The sequence below is a fragment of the Columba livia genome, chromosome 5 (assembly GCF_036013475.1).
Source record: "Columba livia isolate bColLiv1 breed racing homer chromosome 5, bColLiv1.pat.W.v2, whole genome shotgun sequence".
NCBI lineage: Eukaryota > Metazoa > Chordata > Aves > Columbiformes > Columbidae > Columba > Columba livia.
In genome coordinates, this window is record NC_088606.1 from 61612275 (window position 1) to 61638332 (window position 26058).

The 26058-nt window shown below is 38.6% G+C and overlaps 2 protein-coding genes across 6 annotated transcripts in view; one reads left to right on the forward strand and one right to left on the reverse strand.

Moving 5' to 3' along the window:
• The window catches only part of IMMP1L (inner mitochondrial membrane peptidase subunit 1), a 34548-nt gene extending 10663 nt beyond the window's left edge, over window positions 1-23885 (forward strand). Inside the window, exons 2-6 of one of the 2 annotated variants that reach the window (XM_065065442.1) lie at window positions 4767-4904; window positions 5691-5779; window positions 6622-6748; window positions 19082-19192; window positions 23721-23885. In XM_065065442.1, coding sequence (XP_064921514.1) covers window positions 4800-4904; window positions 5691-5779; window positions 6622-6748; window positions 19082-19192; window positions 23721-23789 — 501 coding nt within the window. In that variant the 5' untranslated portion in view covers window positions 4767-4799 and the 3' untranslated portion in view covers window positions 23790-23885. Of the gene's footprint in view, window positions 1-4766; window positions 4905-5690; window positions 5780-6621; window positions 6749-15967; window positions 16011-18379; window positions 18558-19081; window positions 19193-23720 lie in introns of those variants that run through there. The other variant, XM_065065443.1, reaches the window with a different exon arrangement.
• DNAJC24 (DnaJ heat shock protein family (Hsp40) member C24) overlaps window positions 19901-26058 on the reverse strand; it is a 40648-nt gene continuing 34490 nt past the window's right edge. For all 4 annotated transcript variants that reach the window (XM_065065444.1, XM_021279823.2, XM_065065445.1 and 1 more), the window contains exons 4-5: window positions 25586-25654; window positions 19901-24787 (exon numbers count right to left, since the gene is read on the reverse strand). In XM_065065444.1, the coding sequence (XP_064921516.1) occupies window positions 24663-24787; window positions 25586-25654 (194 nt within the window). In that variant the 3' untranslated portion in view covers window positions 19901-24662. The remainder of the gene's footprint in view (window positions 24788-25585; window positions 25655-26058) is intronic.

Consider the following 26058-nt stretch of genomic DNA (forward strand, 5'->3'; position numbering starts at 1 on the left):
TATTCATTATAGTGAAAAATCTATTCAATTTCAAGTTCATTTGTTTAGCTACACTTTCATTGGCTGGAACTTGTATTTTCCTGTATTTAAAAATTTGACACCATACGTTAAACTCTTACACAAATCTCTTGGTTATCTGGAAATGATAAATCTGCTCATTGATTTCCTAATTTTATTATGTACACAGTTAATTGTAATCCAAAGATTACAGCAAACAAGATGCTAATTTCTAGCCAACCTATGTACATCTCCCTCAGAGTGGGATTGTTACAGAAGCAGCAAATACAAAGAGAATACCATTTGTGCTATCCTCACAGGAGCTGTCAATAAAAGATGTAATGGGGGATTTAGGAATCTGGAAATGGGCAACTAATTTATGTGAATCTATTTTATTTCAGCTAGAAAGACCGAGCTCTGTTTCGTCTGCGCTGCATATTGCAGAGCACAGGCTGTCTATAGAAAACCAGGCGGCTGCATATGGATAGTCCCTTGATATCATTCACTTGCTGTGTAATCTTATTATGCAAAGTTCTAATCTTCACCTAGAATGAATGCCTCTGGGTCAGAATATAGTCATATCAGGGTTTTTGAGGTCATGTTTTGTGATCCTTAGCTTATTCTTCTAAGTAGGGCTGGGATTTAAAGAGTATTCCCCAGACGCTAGCAGAGATAGATGGCAGAGCCTGCTGCCTTTTTGGAAGACAAGACCAACATGAGGTCCCTGGTAGGATTAAACTTGATTTGTAGCTGTAGGATTTTTTAACAGATGTATTATTGGACAGGGAATAGGGGGCCACCAGCACAGCGAAATTGGATCACGATTGGCATTCTCAGGGAGTCCGCTGGCTGCTAAAACAGCAGCTGCATGTGGATTTGACTTCTTTCAGGTGAAGCGACTTCCAGTCATTTGGAAAGGATGGGATGAAAAGGAACCTTGGTGATAATTTTGATGTCTGCAAGATTTAGTACCAATGTAATGGGATTATCGGTAACACCTTCACTGCAGAAAAAGCCACCTGGCGCTATAACTGGCAGCGACTGAGAACTAATCCTTTCCCATCTCTTGGATGTCATTCATGAGGCTCAAAGTGATTTCCACCCTGCTAGCTGTGATTAATTTCATAAACAAACAAACAAAAAAAAATCAAACTATGAAGGCATTGGCAATGGAAGGGAAAGGGAACAGAAGATAATAGTAATTACATTTTGCATTTTATTTGCTGTAGGAGATAAAGTTGACAGTTCTTGTAAAAAAAACAAATTGTGTTCTATGTGATGAATATGAATGTGTAATTTTTAAAATCAGTGTCTGTGTTTTTGGTATAAAAAAATGTCTCAGCATAAAATTTTCAGCTACCTACTATAGTAGGTAGTACCTGGAAGTAATGACAACAGGTTTTATGCCATTAGTTCTGCAGTAAGGATGTTTATACAACAGATCCATTAAGTTTTCAAGGGGCCCGTGACTTAAATCATTTGTTTTATTGTGCTTAATGGTCTTATGCTGTATCTGGTGCAGTTGCTTGCTGACAGCGCTTTGTATTAAAATTAATTGTGTGATGTGGAAAATGTTCAGCCGTTTACCTTCTCGTGATCGACAATATGGCGTTGCCTTAAAAATTTACTGAAAAATAGTTTTATGCACAAACAGAATTATATTTTACTCAAGCTTAAGCTAGAACAATTACAAGAAATAATTGTTTTTTGTTTTGTTTTTTAAATAAACTAGTCAGGTTTTTTGGACTGGGCTCTACTCTTCCTACAGCCATTTACTTACTGACTAGATATTGTTACTTCAAACTACAGGGAAACTCTCAGGACTGTAGTTACTCTGTGGAATGAATATTATATGTCTAAAGATGAACCGTAATGTTAAAAACAAACCCCAATCCTCCCAAGTTGTCTTGTTAGGTTCAAGCCGTGTATAATCCAGGTACTACATATATACATGAATTTGAAATCAGCTTTCTTGTGGAGTAATACAAAGCCTTATATGACTTAATTTGAAATTAACTTGTGTAGTAATAAAGAACATTATATAAGAGGTAAGAATTTTTTCATCATCACAAACACCTGACAAGCTGGAGCATTAAAAAATCCATTGTGCCACATTTACAAACTGCGATGAGTGAAACTTGTGTCTCAGGGGTTAAGAATTTATTTTAAGAGAACGGGGAACAAAATTTGAGACCTCTTCACCATGTACTATCCTTGTGGTTAGTTCTATACTGTGACAGCTCCAGCAGTAGGTAAAGCTCACCTGGAACCCTGCGTTTCCTTGAATAATTAACAAATGTATCCCTCCTAATTCAGAGACATCAGAGACAAATGTGTGTTCAGTGTAACTACAGGGAAGTCCATGTCATCTGGAGTCCAACAGGGAATCGGTTGCAATCAGTTTGAAACTTATTTTCAGAGACATATAGCAGTTGTTTGCAGTTTCATAATAAAAAAATCCTTTAGTCATAGCCTGATAGCTCTTGGCATGAGAAGTTTACATTTTCTCTTAGTGAGCCTTTTGTTACTGTTCCATTCCATATCTACCTGCTCCGGCCAATGTAACACAATCTCTATACAATTCCTTTTTACCTGTAATATCCACAAGTGCCTGAATTCTGTACATTCTTCTGATATTAATATAAAGTTTCTGAGTAGCATGGATCTGAAATACAGGATGGGTCTGCAGTATTTTTCTGCCTGCCTCACCTGAGCAGCAATGTGAGGCCGCCTTGCTAGCAGGGGCTCTGAGGGGTACTGATGATGAACTTCTCTCAAAAGATAATTGTGGTCGTTAATTCACACTAGTTGTGCGGCACTAATTCATCTGCTGTCACTCCATCTTCCTTTTGTCACCTGTAACACATTTCTGGGCTCACAGTGGTTCTGGATCCCTGAGAGCAAAGAGTCAGTCCGTACTTTTCAGAGCACACTGGCCTGAGAAGGGCAAACCACTCGTCTGTCTACCCAAATAAATTCTGCTGAAAATGCATTTTGCTGTAAGAGTTTCCTCAGGGTGTCAGTCCATGTGCTGTGCACTGCACGGGCTAAGGAAACAATTCAACACTTTCCTGTTTTCTGCTGGATTTTGGTTCGTGAAACTTGTCAGCTAATCTTAAGGATGATGAATCACAGATTGGTCTAAGTGGATTTATTCTGGAGATCTTTGACGAAAAAAAAAGGCAAGGATGTATTTTTTGGAGCTTGGTAGGGAACATTTCCCCAGAGGAGTGGTGGTCTTTTAATTATAAATACTAATTGGAAAGAACAAAAGCTACTTTTGACTGTATTTAGGCAAAATTCCCATTGTAGAGACAGTTGTGCAAGTAAAACTACACACTTTTAAATTCCTGCACTTAAATAGCAAAACATCATTAAATATAGAAGGGGTGGTCTTTACGTCATTGTTAAGCAGAGCATATTGTACACACAGCTTTTTTATTTTATTTTTAATTGACTGCACTTCTTTAGCAAGCAACATTTAACACATCTTAATAAATTAAGGAAATCCTGCTGTGGTTTTAATTCATTATAAAGCTGATACTGAGTTCAAGGGGAATAGGTTTCTTGCATATTCTAAAACTTGCTTCAGTTAATTCAGTATGTGTGTTTTCTGCTTCCTTAAATATAAATAGATATGAATCTTAAGAACTGGGGCAAGAAGATACTTTAGATTAGCATAGCAGGAACTACATCTAGTCATCAGAGTTTGACTTAAATATTTGGGGGAAGGGGTCAGAAAATATTTGCAGTATTAACATGCTGCAGAACATCCACCACTGTACTGTAACAGAACAGAAGGACCTGATGCCTTATTTCTGTATGCAAGCGCTTTGTAAATTAATTTTAATCAAAAGAAAGCTCTGCAAAACCTCCAGAATTCCTACCAACAACTGTGTTATTTTTCTAGTGTAGTCTTACTTAGGCAAGCCATTCAGGACTCTGCTGTCCTTAATTTTGTCTAGTTCTTCAAGCCTTTTTTCATTTGCTTGATTGTCATTTCACTTTTAAGGTTTTGGTTGAATACTTGATTGCTCCAGTTTTCTGTGAATGTAATTTCAGTTGTAAAATATCTTCAAGTCACTTCAGACGGTTTGATGCTTCTCTGTTTTGCTGTTGAGTGCTCAGCATTAAATACTAGTGCGTGAAGAAAACCAGTGATTTAAGTTGCACTGTCTTCACACAATTAAAACAACCCTGTGATGTGTTATTTAATAAATAACTGCATCTGAGTTACAATATGTGGCCCAGTCAGGAATCAAAGCCTGAATTTTGAGGGATGATTACAGCTTTCCAGATTCCATTTGGCCCAATCTGGTGGAGGGGGGGATGTTCTCATAACTATTGCAGGTGTTTAGACATGTGGCAAGTAAGCCTGGCCACAGGCTGGAGTAAAAGCTCAGCGGGGTCAGTAGAGAGCACTGACACCATTCTCTCCCATTAGTTTCTCTATATTTGGCAAAGGTGGGGTTTTTAAATTATTATTTGTTTTCTTGTGTTTCATTTCCTACTCAACTGAATCTCACCAGTGAGCTGGTGAGAGGGATCAATAGATTGTACACATGGAAGGCTCTGCATAGTAAATTAAAAACTGCTTAATTGGAGTTTAAACTGTATTTATCTCCTCACATCGATCTGATTGTTTGGTGGTTTTATTCAGTTTGTTTGTTTTTTTAATATTTTCCACCAATTGTTAGATACAAAAGATAGTTTTGTAAACTTTAGGTTGTTTGTTATCAAATAAATGACATTCTTCTGTTTTACTATAGACTAGAAGCAGCCGAAGGACGTAACACTGTGCCATGCTTCGCAATGCCCTAGGAAAAACCTTTCGATTTCTTGGCTACACTGTGCAATATGGCTGCATAGCGCATTGTGCCTTTGAGTACCTTGGAGGAATTGTTGTGGTAACTTCTCTTTTTCATGCCATTTAAAAGAAAGTAAAACTATGATACTGAAATTGTTCTGTGTGATAATGCCAATATTTCAGGTTTCTTCATAATTTTTTTAAGCCTTTTCAAAGTGTTTAGTAAATGCCTCATTTTTTGAACGTAGGCCCGGCCTTTATGAAGTCATTTCTACTTCAGCCATTTGTCCTTTTTGCTAAGTTAGTGCTCGAAGCATCACTGAAGCAAATGGGAAACCGTGATGAAGCATTTTGCAGCGTACATTCTTCCAGAAAGCCTGCAGTCCCTAATAATGCCATAGGAAATGCTTCTGTTTCCAACCCTGGGCAGATTTCTGGATGTCCGATGCTGCCTCCCCCTCCTCCCTGTTTCTAAACGTGGCACATGCTGCTCTTGGCCGTAGTGGATTTTTGCCGTGAGCCGCTCTTGCAGCTTCTGTGATGATTCCTTTCTGCAGAGGCTGAAGCGAGGGGTCAGGTCGCAGAGCTCCGGGTGCTGCTCCTAATAATTCCCTGCAAACGGGGTACAGAAATAAATCTGCAGGGGCCCGTAGCACCTCGTGTGGTTCAGGACCCGTCCTGGGCGCATCCGGAGCTGCAGCAGTTAGAGGTGCCCTATGAGCTGCCCCCACCTGTTACACATAGCAGACGTTCCTTTGAGGATCTCACTTTAAGTGTTCTTTACATGTTTTCTAACTTATTAGCAAATACTTTGAATATTAATGTATTTTAGATAAAAGTAATTGGAAATAGTAATTTTTTTTTCTCATTTATTTTTAATTTGCAGTGTTCTGGACCTTCAATGGAACCAACCATTCAAAATTCTGATATTGTCTTTTCGGAGACCCTTAGCCGCCACTTTTATTGTATTCGAAAGTACGCTTCTCTTTTTTAGACCAGATTTTACATTCAGTCAATAACTGCGGTCTATCCGTTCTTTATTTACCCTATATTATTCTGCTTCTAAAATGTGTTTTTTTTCATAAGTCTCCTCTCGTTGTGTGTGATGGAAGGCAGAGTAATCAGCACATACAGCCCACTGAGCAACTTGTCAGGATTCATTTAGGATAAAGTCCACATCACTTTTACAGCTTTGTCCAAAAAATTGAAAAATTCCCCTTGTCTTTTTTCCCTAAACCAGTTCTATTGTGTGACTGTAACTTCCCCTCTCTAAGCAGTTTCATCTCGAAAACCAAGCTGTAGGTATTGCTGTGCGCAGGTGGGTTGTTAGCAAACTGACCAAGTGGTGTAAATACCGTTTATCAAGTGTCATGTTATAACTGTGCTGTAGAGCCCAGGAGGCTCAATGCCCTCACCCCTGCTATTGTGGACTGTTTGACTGTACAATCCAGTGTGTATAATCAGGAGGCATAAGTAATATAAGGTCTTACAAACTCCGATGTTTGAAGTTTCACTGGAAGAATACCGTTTGAACAGTGATATTTAAGAACACAGAATCAATTAAAATGTGTTCTTATATGTTTTATAAATGATCCAAGTAACAAATAATGTCTCCAAGTGTAGATTAAAAAAACTGCGTGTAAAAAGACACTGTGAATAAAACTGAAAAAAAAAACAAAATTGTACACAAAAATTTCCAGCAGAAGAATGTATGTGAATATTTTTGAAGTATACACATTGATGTACATGTATTCAGCCAAATAGTTTGTGCTTAGAGTTCTTCTGTTTGTTTTTGTTTCTGTTTTTTTTCCTCTCAGAGGAGATATTGTAATTGTGAAAAGCCCAAATGACCCCAAATCAAATATCTGTAAAAGAGTAATTGGCTTGGAAGGGGATAAAGTCTGCACAAGCAACCCTTCAGATTTCCTTAAGAGTCACAGCTATGTAAGTACTAGAGTTTCTTGCTTTGTAAATTAATGCTTACTTAAATAGGCTTGGTAGTTTGTAAAGGATTTGCAGTATTTGAGTCTTATCATGTTCGTAAGTTATTCTTTCTTCTTCTGTATGTACAGTAAAATGTTGTAAGCTCTGTTTATTGCAAGCTGTCGTTCCTGGTGTCTTTTGTTTCTGTAGGAAGTGTAGGCAGATGATATTTCTGCTCTGCCCTTTGCTTAGATCGTCTTCTCTGGTGGAAGATGCTAAAATTCTCAGCACAAAGTGCACTACCAGTGGCAGACTCAAGGTCTTAAGGCAAAACTGTTTCTGTATTTTAAACAGTAAGAAGTGAAAAAATTGTCTTTGCAGTAGTTTTGAGGATTTTGCTTTCAAAATAATACTTTAGTGTATCTGTCTGTTTCAATAAAACAAAATTGTAACTTTTCTGAGTATGGTTGGAAAGGTAGTACTTCTAACTTATCTAAAAAGTCAGGTACAAGATGAAATAAAAAGGAAAAAATATTCTTAATGCTTACTTTGTGCAGACAGGCTTCAAGAAGTTAAGAAAGATTTGTGACATGTTTTCAGCAACTTCTTTTTTAGGCTATCATTACAAAAATGATGAGAAATGGCATGTTTGACCAGTACCTCTGTTCAGTACCTTGTGGAGACATCAGGTTTTGCACAGGTGTTTTGAATCTTAAAAGACAAATATTCTGTTGCTTCTTCATATCCACTTCATCCTCACAATTACCGCAAGAAGAATTAACGTGAGGCCCATGGCTTAAGTCCTGTGGTGTGAAGGTGGAGAATTTCATGGAACTCTCCTTGCAGCCAGGTACCATTTATGATAGAGAAATCCTTTAAAGAGTTTAGCTATTGTAAGGACAACCAGTATCATCATCAGCCCTTCAGGTACCCTTGCTGCTTTTGTATGCAGCAGCTGGAGTCCATCCTTACTAAAACCAATGACAAAATTCTTGGCAATGTTGTGTCTAGATTTGGTGTCTGGATTTAGTCAGGACCTGGAACCAAAAGGTAAGGACACCACTCATACCCTGTTCTGAGAGGTTGAATTTGTTGTTTCTTTCACTCCAGTGCCAAGGCAAAACATTTCAGGCTCCTGCCTCTAATCTGCCCTTCTGATCAAGAGCCACTGGAGCTTCTGTCACACCGCTGTCACCCCTGGGCAGAAAGAGGGGGCTCATTCTCCGTTAGGTTTTGAAGGGGAAGACAGGGCATTTGGTTTTTTTTTTTTCCGTAGATCAAATTGTGTTACCAATTAATCAAGGAAAAAACCCAACCATACAACTCCAACCAACCTTTCTTACCAAGCTGAAGAAATTTTCCAGCTCCTATAGAAGTTGTAATTTAGAGGAAATATGAGTTTCCCAGAGCAGACTGACCAGTAACGGAAACCTGAATTCTGTGTATGCTGCTTGATGCAAACTGAGTTACTCTGAGCATCTTCCTCACTTATCTGAGTCTTGGAAAGGAAGTTTGGGAAAGGTTTGTACTTGAGAGGATGGCAGCCTTTCTGGAAACCCTGAGGTGATCCAGTGACTGTTCAGCAGTACAATTTCTGCCCTTGGCATAAGATATTTTGTCTTCAATTTTAATATAAAGCGTAAGGAGAATGAGAGGCTGAGGGATGCAGGGTCCACTTCTTGTTTTCCTGTGTATGTTTTTTGTAAAGGCTAATGTGTGGCAATACAGCAAAGTGACATCCAAGCTTTCTTAGTTCTTACATCATCGCTTGTATCTAGGGGGAGAAATTATCTAAATGGAAATGCTTTCGTTTGTTAGTGCCTATCTGTTTTCCTCCTATCTTTAGCGGTTGTTGAAGAGGTAGATTTTTCCATCTGTTCAGGGGACACTTCCTTTACAGAAGGGTATATTCTCAACATAGGCATCTGCACTTTATGCTCATAACTTACAATGGATTACTCACTAAGTAAATTGTTCTTGGGGAGATGCGTCTGTTTTCAGGGAGCTGTCTACTCAGATTCCCTATTTTAGTGAACCACTGTGTACCAACTTTTAATTCAAACACAAAATTCTTCAAAGCAAATAGCAGCCGCAGATGTACAGAGAACTGGCTGTTTGTTTTGTTGGTACTTCCCTGAGAACCCTGAGTTGGGCTTTTGGTAATAAAAAATATTGTCAAAACTCTGTGGAACGGCCTTGGCCAGGATCCCGAAGGGCCAGCAGCGCAAACGGGGCTGTCAGGCTGCCGGGGGACAGTACAACCGCAGGCATTTCTCAATGGAGCAAAGCCTGGACATTGCCTTGAGTGGCCGTGTTTGTATTAGGCTACTAATTGCCTTTTTTTAACCTGCAAAGTCTCCGAGCGGTGACTCGAAAGTGTGGAGAGTCAGGGGATCGTTTGTTTTCATGTCAGTGAAGTGCCCGGCTTTTCTTGACTGCCTTCTCTCTGCTTTGCGGACTGACAGCAAATAGTTGTCACGTTTGCAAACCTACACAGTACAATAAATTATCCGATGCCAGAAATATTGTCGAATTGGGTATTTGAACCTCTGTCTCATTCTTTGCTGCTGTTTGCCAACTAACAGTTCGATATGATGAGTTTGCAAGTTATTGGAGATGTCAGAATAATGTACAACAAACATACTGAACATGGCTGAGGGGGGAACCACCTCTAAGCTGCTTCTTCTCCTCACCTCAAAAGGAGAATCCTTATAGTCATCTTAGTAGGAACTAACACAATTAGTCTGCATTTACTGTGTCAGTGTTGGCGTATTTTAGATTTGAAGTTAAGGATTTTTGTGTTTGGAAGCACTTATCATACATGATTCTTATTCTGAAGCCTAAGAGATTGCTAAAATCGGATCCTGTTTCAAATCCTCTTTCATTCATGAATATCCTTCTCAGGATGGCTTATATAGAGATGTGAAAATTGACAACTCTGTTTACAACTTGCTCTCTGTAGGATTACGCAGAGGAGATACTTTATTGCTGCAGAAAACCAAGTAGATACCTGTAGATTAAAAATCAAATTGATTGGTATAAATTAAGCATGTGCTTAAGTTAAAGTCTAAGTACATTAGGAACATCTTTGCTTTGGACCCCTTATGGTACATGATGCTTCATATGCCATAGGTTGGTGCTTATCTGCAGAATGAGTAGAATCTTCCTATTTACATGAAAAGGACAAGGAAATTAGTTTTTGGAGTAAGTTGTTATAGTATTACAAAGTTAGAGAAATGTACTATTTCGTTGCACTGCCTTTTGATATTTGGTATGGAATGTGAGCACTGGGCTGGCAGTTTTGCTGGGCTCTTTTTTGGTTTTGTGCTCAATGGTGGTGTTTGCAGATACAAGCAAGTGTATTTCCTGTAATGAACATTTAAGAATTCATAACATATTTTTACTGTATCAGAAGCAATAGTTAACAAGGTAAACAACTAATTTTCAGTAATGTGGTATTCTGACCTAGGTTCAGTTATTAAAAAATATCTATACTGATTTATCCATTTAACTATAAGATCTCAATAATGAGTGTTAGTAAGGAAATTGCTCAATCACAGTAAATGCCTGAAATGGCCTTTAAAAAAAACCCAAACACCTGAAAGGTTAATTTTCATATTCAGGTTTTTATTTCCTGTTTTTAAAAGTCTTAATACAGATCCAGGTTTATAATTCAGATTGAGTATTCTATTGTTATATTTGAATTTGTTTTAATGCCATTTACTTTAGCTTTAATTTCTTTAGTACCATATGTTCTTGTGCTGCAGCTCCTATTTACAAATTGAAAAAGTGAGGGGTAAGGCATTGGATTAAAACAGCTTGTATGTCATAAACCACCAATATGCTAAGCCTTTGTGTTATTTAAAACAAAAGTAGTACCTAATAATGTCACTTAATAGAGCCAGAGTCTGTAAATAAGGAACTGCCTTTTGCAAGTCACAGTGATAAAAAGCTGAGATACAAATCCATATCTCAGCAACACTCTGCTGGTGATCAATCACAACACACCACTAATGCTGCGAGACTCGCTGATGTGGGGGAAGTATGTTTACCTTGTGCTAAAACGAGGTTCATTGCGGAGATGGCATCTCTTCATCCTGTGGTTAACTCCAGAGCTAACATAATTCCCACCATAATGCATCTTACTGTGTTTGCAGATGAGAGAAGTGGCCTCATGCAGCGCTATTAACTCTTAAACAGTCCTTGTCAAATGCAGTAAGAATATTATGTGGGTACCAAGAATAATGTAATGATGCTAATGTAAACAACACAATATTTTAATCACTAGACAGTCCTACAGACTTTGGATGCACAACGTAAGGCACTGAAGAGTGGTTTGATATTTCAGAGTGCTCAATGCCATTGCATAGTCTCTTCAAAAGATCCTAAATACCAGTTTAAAATAAAGTTCTCAAAATACCATTTTTTTTTTCTTTGTCTTTAGTATCTTAATAGCTAATTTGCACTCATGGTTCAGTATTTTGATCATCATCTAAGTTTTTATAGTTGCTGCTCAGGAAAAAGGAAATATCCTACTCTTCTCCTTAGTTCTAGCATTTGAGCAGCTGAAGAGAAAGTTATACCATAATTTTAAAGAAGCAGGTATGATAAATGGTGGGAGAGGAGAACTGATTCGATGTATTTGTTTAGCTTGCAGATTCCTCTATATCCCAGTTTATCACTGGAGCTAATCTTGAATTCTTTTGAGAAGTAATTTTAAATCAAAACTAAATTATTCAAAGGAAAAGAAACATAAAAAAAATTATCAATCTACTTCCCAATGTTTCCAGGGTTTCTTCTGCTCAAGTGGATCAATGTTTTTACCTGTGCAGTTTTGTTGCTGATGTTTCAGGAACGTAGGATTGGCAAAACTTGACCCAGCAGCACTGGTGCTGCTCAGCACAGCCTGCCCTGGTGGCCGTGGGCTCGGGGAGGTGGGGACATGGACATGTCTGCACCGCAGCTCGGGCAGGGCCCAGCAGTCAGAGGCTCGGGTCAAACACAGCTCCTGGATCCGCTCCCACTGAGGTCTCTTACATCTTTAACAGCTCTTGGTTCCCCATGGTCTGAACCAAGACGAGACATCTGCCCCGTACCAGCTGTGCTGGAGTGTGGGCACAGCCACCCCGGGGTGGGGACAGCACTGCCCAGGCTCTGACACCTTGCCCCGCTTCTTCTGTTCAGCCAATTCAGTCCTGAAGGAAAAACCATTAAAAAAATCTCCTTGTTGATTTGAGGGAAAGTTGTTTCAAGATTGCTCATTTGACTTCATAGCACTAGATGCTTTTTCTCTCTGGAATAGAGTCTCGGCTGTACTGGTCAGATCAGTTGGAACCTTCTGGGTTTTATGATTCTGTTATTCCTCTGCGCCGAGTTCACTAATAACTTCTAGGAAGCTGTTCAGGATGATGAAACCAACTACTTGATGACTTGGTGAAGATTTTGAGCACCAGTTTTAGTCTGCCTACATCAGCTTTACATCTGAATGAAGGACCTATCTCGTTTTTTTCCTCCTCTGTAGGTACTAGCTAAATCCTTCCAATTGTTGTAAATGGTCAAATCACGCAGAGCTGAGGCCTTAGATGAATGAACAGAGATCCAGGTCACTGTGCCTGAGCTGGCAGATGACACTTTTGATTCCTTAACCCCACTCGGGGTGTTTATTGGCCATTTTTGCTACCAGGCTCAATAGCTACATCTGTACAGGTTTGCCTTTGTCCAGGGCACACCAGTAATGGTAATGGCTTTTGTGTTTCAACCAGTAAATTCCAGTTGGGATTTGAACATGTAGGATTTTTGTTCTCAAACCTACACCTTAGGGTCACCTTGTTACATCATCTGTTTTCTGGAAAAGAAAAGAATCAAATCCTTCTTAATGACTGCTGTGAGAAAAGTCTATGCAAACTACTAAGTAATCTTTGCTGGCTTTGTAATCAATATTTTCCTCCAAAATATTGCTCTTCTATAGATCAAGAAAGCTAATAATAGTCTGGACTGATGAATCACAGAAATATTTGGATTTTTTTCTTCAGGAGTTCCTAGATGTAGCTATGAGATTTGGGGTTTTTTAAAGTTTTGGCCTATGAACATCTATAAAAGATGAAAATTTCAAAACTGTGGTGGATTAAAAAGCTCAGGTATTTTTTTTCGCTACTTAAAGCAAAGTGATTTTGTTTTGAAAAGAGAACCATTGCTTTCATGCAAAGAGAGAGGTTGTAAAAAGTGTGTCCGAAATCTGGGCATTATGTTTCATTACAGTAATATTTGCTCCTAGGTTTTCTTAATCACAGAATGTTAGAGATTGGAAGGGACCTCAAAAGATCATCTGTGTTATTAAGTTTTAATTTTAACTGATAATATTTTTGGAAAAGGAGTGATGGCTGATAATACATAAAATCTAGTTGCCACTAGAGATTTTTAGAATTGGATATATAGCTTTTCACGCTGATTCAGATCAGCATATTTAACAACATACTCTAGATCTGAGTAGTAAACGAGAATATTTATAGAAGTAAACAAAGCATGTAAGTGTTTGAATGATTATTTAACGCAGTTGGAAACTTTTGCAACAGGCAACAAGTGATAGTGAGAGAAAGCGCATCTTTTCTTCATTTGACTAGTAATGATATTTCTAATGTGAAAATTCTGTGACCATTCCCATGGAGCAGTGAGTGCAGTGATCAAACCTTTGAAGTTCCACGTAAGTGAGCTCAGGAAGAGCAGCAGCCATTTGTGCCTCACACACAGTGTAGAAGGAGCAATAATGGTTAGAAAACAAACATTCAGATAACCAATTAATGCTTTGGCAGATCACTATAACAGTGATCTAAGTTCATGTGCCCTGGTTTCCTTGTAGTATGTGATTTAACATTGCTACCAATTAAGGTGATGTGATTTTAATATTGATTAATAACTGATTTCAAAACTTCAAGGTGGACAAGTCTTCATATATATTTTTATAAATTTTCTATTAAAACAAACAATGGCTCTTAAAATAGAGAATGAATTCATCATATAAATATTTCATTACAGTAAATCTAATTTCTGTATAAAAACCTGTTAGTGTTTCATTGTCATTTTTTAATTGGCTGGACCAAGGTCATTATGTATTCTCTTTAATATGTGTATTTGAACAAACTGGGCCACGTACATCACGTCTTATTCATAATTAGCTTAAACCGTTCAGTAAATAAAAGGAAAATGCTAAACTGTTTGGAAGTACCTGTGGATTTAATGTAAATTCAGTCTGTTTTATTATTTTAAGAAGTATTAAATTCCAGGTAATTCAGCCTTTAAGTGATACTTAGAATATGTTGATTTACGATCTGCTGTACTGTTAATGCTCCATTGTGGCTGTTAGCATGTCATTGCTTTTACCAGCACAGAAAGGAAATGTAAATGCTTATGCTGATTTTGAAAATATTGAGCTAATTAATGTTGTTGGGTTTTATATAGGTGGTAGCCTTAATATAAACAATATTTACAATAAACCTACAGAAATGGTGCCTAGAGCAACTGGATCATTAAAAAAAAGAGTATCTGTTAAGCATTATTCACTCTTGGTTCTGAATTAATAAAGGATTAAGGAATAGTTATATGAGACTTTAAGTATAGAGTGATAAAACAAACTCCTGCATTTCTATGGTGTATATTTTATCCTAACTAGATGCAATTTACTTAAATAAGGCAATTTAATCAGTATTTAGTAAATTTGTCATCTGATATTGTGGATTCTTTCATCATATTTCACTTTAATCAAGAAAGGTAACACCTGTGGTTTATTCACAAAAGCTTCTTTTGTTAAGTGAACACCCGCAGGCCATGAAGCAATTACATTTGTTGCTTGTACCAAAGTAGGAGGCACTTAAATAGACCTTAGTAGGGATAGATGAGAACTTGCAGACTTTATTCTTTTGTCCAGCACTGAGATTAGTTCTTATCATAGCTCAAGAAGGAACCTCTGGACTGAAAAGAAAAGATGGGAATGATTTAAAGTTGTTCTTAAGTTGGAAACGTTGATATTGCTGGAGGTGATGTGAATACCTGTGACCTTAGCAAAGTTCAAACTTCATCTGCTCCCAGCTGATTGTACATGCTGGTGTTCTCTGACAAACACAGACTGCTTGGAATTCCGAGAGACTGTGAGAGAGTCATGTTTATAATTCTCCATTTATTTATTAAAAATCCATATTTCTTCATCTTTAGTACCCGCCCAAAATCACAAAACAAATTAAGCCCCCACCAAACCAGAAAAACCAACCCAAACCACAAAAGCCTATTATCATTTAGTTGGGTTTGGGGATGTTTTTGAGGCAGATAATTTAATCTCTTAATCTTATTTGCAGTGTGGTAGTTTTCGAGTATGCCAGCTAATGTGCATCCCAGAGCACAGGCATCTCCTCTCTTGGTTTTGAAGTTAATGAGGTTACTCAAACTTTGATATATGTAAAAAGTCCAAAAGAATATAAATCTTTATTGATTCCCCCAGCCCTTCCACATTTATGTAATATTTTATGCTAGCAAGTGCATCAAATACTTGACCTGTACTTAACTTTTGCCACTTAACTATACTGCTAAGGAAATGACAACAGCCCTGAGAATTTAGCCAGTTTGTTGCAGTGAAAGATGCTTATTTGAGCTGAAACGGAGTTACTGTTACAAGCTCAGTTGTTCTAAATGATAATTTTGCTTTTCTGATCTCCCTGTTCCTGTGCAAGAGCCCTCAGAGCTTGGGAAGGGAGCTGGGGGAAGAGTCGTGTGTCTGATCCGTGTCCTGTATTCTCATGCATATGAGCTGCACCCCAGATAACCGGTTTTGCCTGTGAACTGCTGCTCCTTGGAAATCAATCTGCAGATCATCTGCACAAAACCAGAGGCACAAGGGTTTCCGAGGCATTTGTTACTACAAGTTTTCAATAGTTAATTTTTCCTTTGGTTGGAAAGGTAACTTACGCCCAGCTGCTGCGCTTGCATAGCTTTGAGGTGTTTCAGATTGCGTCCCGATTCTGCAAAGGTTGATACTCAAACTTAACTTTATTCAATATGTTAATACCACTGAAATCAGAGTGAAGTGGTCTAGAAATATCTTGGTGCATAAACCCTTGAAGGATTCTGGCTTTAGCCTTTATCTGAAAGCGGTGTAAACAACTTTTTTTAATTAATGATTATGGCCTGTCACTGGTATTTGGTTTTACATTTTCATGTAATTCATGTGATTTTTATCGCTTCTCTTAATTCTAGGTTGTAGTGAAGTGCCTAGATGATGGACAGGCACCATACAAAGGTATTATACTGTATTATCTCTGGATGAATCATACATTGTGACAGTACTTTTAGTGACAAATTTAGAGGTATAGGGTCCTGTCATACCTTCCATGGAGAACTATGCAAGTTACTATAAGTGGTGAATTTCAGGATGCATGAACATACTTTATTGCAAATGTTCTATCTGCAATGCAAACTAAACCCATTTTGTTTAGGCAAGTAAGTAGTAGTAGTATTAGAAGTAGTAACTGATAGGTGACAAGTGGCAAAAGCACTTTATTATTTTGTTTGGAGCATGGAAGAAAGATGGGAAGGTATAACAAGTGTTTAGATATATTTGTGCTATGAGTGGGTCCTTATTTCACATAGTAACAGATGCGCTTCATGTTCTGCGCATGAATGGGTGAAAGAAGGTGCAGGAACCAGTGAAGTAGAAGGGGAGCTGGTGGTGTCCTGGTGTGAAACAGCAGCACATCGCAAAAACTGACACTTTTCCAGAAATGTGAAATGTTAATGTGGGTTTGCTTTTGATTTCGTTAAAAATATCTTCCTTTCATAGTAATTCGTGCTTCTCCTGTTAGTATATTTTCTGAGATAGTCTTTCAGAGCATCAGCAATTTGATGTCTGATTTGTAGCTCTGGTAGATGCAGGACAGGAGAGTTTGCACCAGAAAGGTCAGAACACTGCTTTGCTTTGTAATATGCACCTGAGAAACAAACTCAGGTGTCAGATGTGGACACAGCGATGGCTTTAGGTGCGCACATGGTGAATAAGTGAAGATGAAAATCCAAGTAGGCTGTATACCACGGAATGTGAGGAAAACAACAGATGTCAGTACATTAGCAAATGGAGACCTATCAAAAACAACTGTCTGTATGTGATGAGATGTATAATATATTCTACACAAATAATTTGACTCTGGATAGTTTTTCAACATTTATGTATTTTAAACTGACTGCTGGTTGGTTGTTTAGTTTGCAAAGCTGCTTGGGTAGGAGGAGGAGGACCAGAGTCACCTGCCTGCAGCCAACCAGCCTTCACAGAATCACAGAATGTCAGGGATTGGAAGGGACCTCGAAAGCTCATCCAGTCCAATCCCCCTGCTGGAGCAGGAACACCCAGATGAGGTTACACAGGAAGGTGTCCAGGCGGGTTTGAATGTCTGCAGAGAAGGAGACTCCACAACCTCCCTGGGCAGCCTGTTCCAGTGTCCGTTACCCACGTGCCACCAGTTTGGAAAGTCTGCAAAATGAGCAATGTGGCAGAAAAGCCGAGGATGGAATTCCTGTGCTAAGGACTGGGAGAACAAGAAGTAAAAGACCTTGATAGAACCAGCAGATCAGTTTAAAACAAACAAGGTGGCACTCCTTTACACAGAGGACTGTTGAAGGAGATAGTACCAGTAGGTTTCGAAGGGGTTTAGACATATTGCTGGTGTGGAGCTCCACGTATGGATTCTATGATGATGAGGCAGGACTGTGCGTGCTCTGGGGACCAGAGAAACACGGGCTAGTTGGGAGAAGACGGACGGGCTCACGTGTGCTTTCCATAATGAGCATCTCTTTTTGCTGGGGTCGGAGACAAACTTTGGCTCTTGATCCATGGCTCAGACGTTTGGCACAGCCCAAGACAGGGACGCTGGGTCGTGGTGCCATCCTCAGGCCCTGCTCTGCGAACAGGCAGGCAGGAGCGCGACTAAGCCAGAGCCTAAACAGCTTCTTAAAGATGAGGTTCCCAGCAAGCGTTACCTGGGCAGAGACTTCGCAGTCCCAACAACTTCAACTGCATCTTCCTCAGATGTTTGTCTGGGGGACCTGGTTTTATTCTTCATGGTTTACATCCAGACTTTACTACTAGAGTGGCATTCTATTTTCTTTAGTCTGTTGTCCTTGACTCCTGTAGATGTAGGCTCTTATGTTTATGAGTCCATGTGGTTTCTTGCTAAAACATTGTTTATTCTGCTCAAACTCTGAGTTTCATTTGAAATTGGGTTTTTCTTTTTCTGTTTCCATACATTTTTCTCTGAACCGTGGGCATAGTAATATTTCAAGTACATATTTGGTTTTGAAAAAATTATGTTAAAGTCCATGTTAAATATTATATAGATTGAGAATATGTTGCTACTTTTACATTTTCAGCCTGGTTTGGAATTTCAGAAGCAAAAACAGATTAGAAAAATAATGACTAAGTTTTATATTTGGTAACTTGTGTAGAGGTTATTTATATCTGAAATGTTTCCTTTTTTTAAACCATAATGTTGTATATTCCAAGCTGAAATCTTAGTTTAAGACTTGCAGTAGCAACTTTGTCATATATGAAAGCTTCATACCCTTATTTAGGTAACTAATAAAGCTATGTTGCTATTTTTCATTTTGTCATGGAGTCAGTCTGTGAATGCCATGAATCTCTGGTAAGTAATATAGAGTTAATGCACAATATATATAGGCAATGAAAGGTCTTTGTCATATAGTATAAGGTCACCATCATTAATTTTCAAATTATAAAAAGGGATTTGCTGTTTTGTGATCATCATTATTACAATATAATGTGTTGTGGATTCTGCCTGCACATAGAATGAACTGTGATCTTAATTAGAACTTTGACAAGCCTACTCCGATAAAATGATGAGATTATTCGTAATTGATGTCACAATCAATTACCAGTTAGTTCATCATGAATCTACTAACAGGTCTGGCCTTGGTGCTGGCCCCAGGATGTTGATGAGTGTGTGGCTGCCCTGTTCATGCTGTTACTGCGACAGGAGGGCAGATTTTCAGTCAACATCCTAATGACCTCTTTTGAAGTCTATTAAATTAATGACCCTGTCACATTGGTCTAACCTCTTACATCTTCATTTTGGATTTTTTGTTGCAAACCATTGTTTTTTGAGCACATGATAGAACAGATACTTTGGAGCACTCCTTCTCATCCCTCCAAATCTGGCACTGTCTTATTAGATTTAATAAAAAATTAGTTCATTATACAGTCATGAAATACAGAACATAGAAATCAGAAAATTATACAGCAAACTGTGCTTAATACCATTCTGTTCTGTTTTCTTTTTACATTTCAATCTTGCTTAATCACAGGTGCCTAAAGGACACGTTTGGTTAGAAGGTGATAATCTCAGGAATTCTACAGACTCCAGGTGCTATGGACCTGTTCCTTACGGACTGATAAGAGGACGCATTTGTTTTAAGGTATATATGTTTATGGTTTCTAAAATAGTTTCATTAATACATTTTTAATGCCTGGGTGTTAGGTATTAAACTTTTGTCCTTAACTGTCTGGCCAAAGTGAAGGTAAAGGAAACCTTCAACACACCAGCCACTTGCTGTAAAAGGGGAATTCAGCAATAGTGGGTTTATTTTTCTGAGGGAGGGCTTGTTATTTGGGCGGCACTCTTTGTGCAGTCATTGCCTTTGAAAACCAAATCAATTATTTTGCAAGCAAATCCAAACCTGGTGAAAACACAAACACACACATAACACCCTGCTGCACGACTATACATTCCATCCTCAATTTGATTCTTGCCCCTGCAAAATGGTATAAAAGGGCAACTCCATATTGCACTGTTGTGATTTGAGAAGTGCAGCTCCATAGTTCAAAGAACAAAGCAGGAAAATGTTCTCTTTCTGGGACTTGCACATACTTTACACACGTAGACTGGCCTTGCTGCTTTTTAAACGAAGCCTGTGAAAGAGCCTAAAGTCAAATCTGTGCCAGTGTAACTATCCGCCACATTTTTATTTAAAAAAGTGCTTTGAATTAATATCATATTGTATAAACCTCCATGATTCCTTCTCTGTCTGTTTCAACAATTCTACAGCTTTATCTCACACTAAATTTGTTTCATATTATCTGCATTATTAATTTACTCATTTACCAAAAAGAAGAAACTAAGACAATTTCTTCTCCATAAAAAGTTTAATCTAAGAAACAAGGGACTTATGCACCAGCCTTTAGACAGTTAGATTTAAAATTATACTGCTCAGAACAACAAAAAGGTTTTGAAAACTCCATATATTGCCAGACATCCACAAGAACATAATTTAGCACTGCTTTATTACATGTGCAGGGAAGATCAGATCCTTCCAGTTCAACCAAGTTTTAGGTACTTAATTTACATTTCTTATGAACACAACTTAGGACTTTTCAAAAAACCTTGCAGCTATTGACCATAATCACTAATTGCTTTACTAAACCTCAAATACCATGTCCCCCTCAGCCCTACTGCCAAGTTTGGTCTGACCTCTCTTCTTTCTGGGTAGCATTTGCTTTAGTTCTTCCCTGGTGTTTATTGAGTGCTTACCACGTACACCAGAGGAACAAATGCTGATTCTCAATAGGGCTATTTTTATGACCCAAGTTTTAGCTTGGATGATTAACTGCTAAACCAAAAATGATGCTAATATGCTGACAGCCCTCTTAATAAGAATGTGATATTAATAATGCAACTGAAATACAAAATCCTCCAACTGCTGTACTAGTGCAGAAAACTGTTCACTGCTTTAACGGGACTGCTAGGAAATAATGCATGTATGAAGAACCTATGTATGTGGACAGCCATAGTTATTCACAGTATCCCTCCATAAATCTGTGTCCAGCTTGTAGCCCAACAAGGAGGATGTTTGGGAGACTTCAGTGAAGTGATTGACAGGACTGAACCTGAAATTTAGCAAGCAGTAAACTCTGTAAAATGAATGGAACTCACACACAGATATTATATATTGAAGAAGCACTTCAGGACTCCAGAATATTGTCTGTTTCAAAAAATAGTACGCAATCACTTGATACTTAATCAAAATAATTACTTAACCAAATTTTATAGTGGTTGTTTTATGATGGTGCATAGGGTAGTGATTATTAACATTTTAATGAGATTTAAGTATATGGTGCCTAACAAAAGCAAAAATGAGTTTATTCTTCAAATGAATGTTTATAGTTGGGATTGTTTATGGTAATTCACAGTAGAATACAGTGATCTTGCTATTGTGTGTTGCTACTGAACATTACAGTGAACGGCGGCAGAATACAGCTCATCTGCATGGCACTGGCTAATTAACAGACCACTGGACAAGAAACCTAGATATGATTTTCAGTGTAGTCTGCTGGAGGTTTGGCTTCTCTTTCATGAAAAAGCCTTGAGAATGGAAGCTTATGTGGCTCCCTCTTAGAGTGGATTTTGGAGAAGCAGATTTCACAGTGCCTCTGAATGCTAAGCTACATTTTTAGTAACGGATACCAAAAAAAAAAACAAATTTGAAAGTAATGGATTTCAACAGAAGAGAGTGAGCATGAATATTTGAGCAACCTATAAAACATAAATGTTAATTCTCTCTGTGGCTTATCTGTGAAGTTTAGATCTAAGATTCTCAGTCTCAATATTGGTGCACCAGTTTTTAACCCATACAGAAATAATGATACTTGATTATCGTTGTCCCTTTTCTGGCCTGCTGCCATATCAACTGTGTTTGTTCTATAAAAAGGCCACTGAAATCAAAAGAGCTGCAGATTCAGTGAAAGCCGGGGGAGTCCCACACTGGCAGAACTCGTGCTTCACCCTGCCCTAGATAGGTTACCCTATACATTCCTGGGCTTAGGCTCCATGTCAAAAATAGACGGGTGGTGTCTCTTCAGAAGAGCTAGTTAGCCCCATTTATCCCCCATCCATCAGATCACATCTATGTAGGCCAAACCAAACAGGGCAAATAACTGCTAATTGGACTTGCTAGTTTGAACGAACAAATCACAGTCAACTTCTGTCATCATAACTTTAAAAAGACTTGGGAACTACTGCACACAGTGGCACGTCTTCATTTCACACAGGCTTGTTCCATCTCCCTTCCAACCATGAGTACTGTTTCTCATTCTCTCTGGCACGCAGACAAGATAAAACATCATTTTCATTCTAATTCTACCAATAAGATTGCTGTGATGAATTTGAAACTAAATTGTCAAAACAATATTTAAAACTACTTGATTACTTTCAGTGAAAGAAAGCCAAGCTGCAATAGGTGTGATTTGAGGTGCCCCAAATGAGATTTGTGCTGTAGTGAATGGCCTAAGAAACTTCCTTCTCTGGGCCTTCACTCAGATCAGCTTAAATTTGTAATCTGGGATGTTCCTATTCCCTTTTACTCTTGTTTGCCTTTGAGGCCACAGACTTGACATCCAACCTGCAGCCAGCACAGCCCGGCTGCAGAGCCTTGAATTCTGTAGCTTTGCTTCTAGCTGTGATCACAAATATCATTCTCTTGCTGGTTTGTATCTTTAGATATTTGTGTGGAACTTCAAATGGCTCACTGGCTAACACGCATATAGAGACCAGATGTTACCTCGGTGTATTTCTGTACATCAGCAGATGTTCCTAAGGCTCTTCCCCCCCAAAAAAGGGTATTTTCTAAGAGACTTGCATAAGATAGTTTTGAACCTTTTTCAGATCCACAGAACTTGAGGTCCTGAGAATGGACTCATCCTTCTCTCTTCCTGAGGCCCCAGGCACAATCCACCCTTAGCTGGCTCTGCCTCCTCTGTCCTTAGTGCTGGGGACAAGTCGTGGGGTCTGAAATACTGACCTTGGCACGGTGCTTCCTCTTTTAAACAGAGAAAATTACTTTGTCACTGCACAGCAAGCAGCAAAGGCTCCTTCTGTGCTGTAAATGTTCCGTGAGCTCCGTTAGAGTCAGCTGCTGTTCCTGGAAGGTGGCTGCATACCATACTTAAGATCAAATTCTAAGGAAAAACGAGCAAGATAAACATCTCACTAACAACAGATGCTTTGGGAATGAGGTGGTGCATCATCTTTCTCCATCTAGGTCACTTCATCCTGAGCAGGGGCTGTGAGGGTTTTACGGGATCAGAGCCACAACGGGCATTCATTCTTCAGCATCATCTCTTGCCATTCTTCCTGCTGATCCCCTCGTGCCATCTTTGAATGAATGTGTAGCAAAGGGACACAGGCAAAGGAGACAAAGGACAAAGTGTAAAAGAATGTCCTTGATTCCCTGTTACTTTTTTTTTTGCATCCAAGACTGGCCTACATGTAATTAGTGAATGTTCAGATGAAAGTACTCCTGGGAGTGTTCTGTTATGAACAGCTATATAGTTAATTTCAGGAGATAAAGCTTTTTATTACTGATGAGCATCATCCTCTGACACTTGTGCTTGGACCTGGTCATGATTTGTGCTCCTTCCTTTTCCACGTATATTCCCCTTCTCGAGAAGCCCCTTGGTTGAAAGCCCCTGATGGTGGAAGTCGCTCCACCCCTTTATACCTGTTTGCATGGTATATGTTTACTTAGAAGCCTATGGAATTTTCTTCCAAGGTTTGGTGTTTGCAGTTCAAATGCCCTTCTTGAAAACACAAATGTAGACCTCAGAGGTGACTCAAAAAACACACTTTGTCTTTTAGGTGGTTTACAAGCTAGAAACCTTTGAATTTAAAAGATATTTTCTAGATAGATATTTATTTCCAAGGCTGAAAAAAATAATGCAAAAACTGTTGTGTATAAATTAGTGTTGTTTCCAGCCACTGTGGAAGGATGATTCCTCCTAATACATGTTATTTATTACTCCTAGTAAAAGAAACACACAAGTGAGAAAAGTTCATACATCTTGTCAACCAAAGAGAGAAAAACTTACGCAGTTTATGAAACAATTACAACAACAAATGAAAATACTGAACTTTTGAGTTGTGATAAAAATCTCATGTATTTTCTTTTACAGATATGGCCTCTGAATGACTTTGGATTTCTACGTGCAAGCCCCAACGGCCATAGATTTCTTGATGATTAAAAGATTTAAGTGACTACTGCCAGCTTTCATAATATTTTCTACTAAAATCAATGGAACTATTTTTGTTTAGAATAAACACAAGTATTACTTGCCAAAGATGTCTCTTTCTGAGATTACATCTAACTGGAAAGCGGGAATGATACACTGCGGTCATCAGCTAAAATGATACACCTCTTAACACTGTTTCCTCTGGCTTTTCACAGTAAGTGCTTGGATTTATTAGAAAGTTTTGGTTTTTATGACAAGCCAAGGTCAGCACTGACTGAGAGTCAATTCTAAATGTGCTCGTGCTGCAGAGGCGCTGGACCTGCTCCTCGGCACCGAGACAAGCGGCCTGTTAGATCTGCCAGTTTCTGCCGTCCCTTCCCCAGGCTCAAATCCTTGTGAGGATGGAATGAAGTTAAATATTTAGCATAGAAAATGTTCTTGTTTCTCTTTATTCTTCATTATCTTCAAAGCATTCTCACATGTGTGCCTCCTGATTAAATTTTGTCATCTGAGCTGTTAAAAGAATTTAACCTAAGAGGCAGGGCCCAAGGTGTAGTTGATATGGACTGGGATTGAAAGAAGCTTCTCTGTGGTTTGCTGGGAAAGAAATGTCATTTAGATCATGAGGTATATTCCAGCTGTACCAAACTCAGTGTTCTGTTCTGGAGGTTTTTAATAACTCCCCCTTCAGCTGCAGACGGATGAAAAATCCCCATGTCTGGAGAGCTACGGTGGCAAAGGGGCACGTTTCCTTTCTTAAGCTTGACTGAACTTGTTCTTGTAGTGCCCCCTTTTCTTTAGCATACATTTCTTTAGCAGATGCTGTCCCCTGATTGTCCAGTCTTTTAAAAAGTTTGTAACTCTTAATGGGCTTGATTGAAACAGTCATTGAAGGATCTCGATAACAAGGGAACATGTGTCACAACAAACCAAAGATACCTCTTTGGTTTCACTCTTGAAGACAGTGTAATTCCCACCACACCGGCATGAGAGAGTGTAACATTGTTCATCTGCCGAAAAAGCAAACAAAAAAAGCCTTCAGTGCTTGAAAAGAATCAAGAATTTATTCTGGATTCTCTTCACAAAGCTGCTCTTAATAACAAATGACCTCCCACTGCCAGGTTGTAAATATCAGTACCTGTGCTACCATTTGTTCCTTAAAAAATTATACTCTTAAAATGTGCCAGTGGCTGTGGGACATTGTTACTCCAAACAGCCAGGGGCAGTGTAGTCTGTTTAAAATAGCAAATAATAAAAAGGTGCACGTCAGTGAAACAGGTAGTAAAAGAAAAAACGAGGAGATGTTAGTCATACATATGACAGATCAAGGATGGTTCAAAACCAGACTGCTGACCCAGGAAACAATAATAAACCAGAAGAAAGCAGATAAGATTTTCCCCTCACAGCTTGAGAAAAAAAATAGTAAAAAAAAAAAAAAAAAAAAAAAATTCAGCCATTCATTCAAAAAATAAGTAAATGAGAAAAGTGAGAGTAATATAATGGAAAGGAGTAACACACTGTCAGATGAAAAAAATCGGTATGAAGACACTTGCGTTCTACCATCACAGAAAGAGCAAGATTTGGGAAGAAGCTGGAAATCTAAATACTCCATTATATTACAAGAAGAGAGCAAGGTGAGAAGTGGTACTGCAGGCAGGACGGGGAAGAGATGAGAAGGAATGCAAAAGAAGGATCACAGAAAGTGAAGTTCCAATTCGGGTAATCACAGAGAACAGCTATATTAAAAAATGTAGAACTTGCAATACAACAACATAACAGTATAAGATACAGATGAAAGGCACTCCTACCTTCATTCCAGGACATTTCCTCCAGATAAATTTGTGCATGTAATGGCCATTTGTTTGCCAGATTTTCTTCTATAAAAGAAAACATGATAGATCACAGAATCACAGAATGTCAGGGATTGGAAGGGACCTCGAAAGCTCATCCAGTCCAATCCCCCCATGGAGCAGGAACACCCAGATGAGGTTACACAGGAAGGTGTCCAGGTGGGTTTGAATGTCTGCAGAGAAGGAGACTCCACAACCCCCTGCGCAGCCTGTTCCAGTGTCTGTCACCCTCACTGAGAAGAGGTTTCTTCTCAAATTTAAGTGGAACCTCTTGTGGTCCAGTTTGAACCCATTACCCCTTGTCCTATCATTGGTTGTCACCAAGAAGAGCCTGGCTCCATCCTCCTGACACTCACCCTTTATATATGTTCAACCTCGGTAACGTACAGGTCCATGTGTCTTCCTGATAAATTAACAGTTTTACATACCTA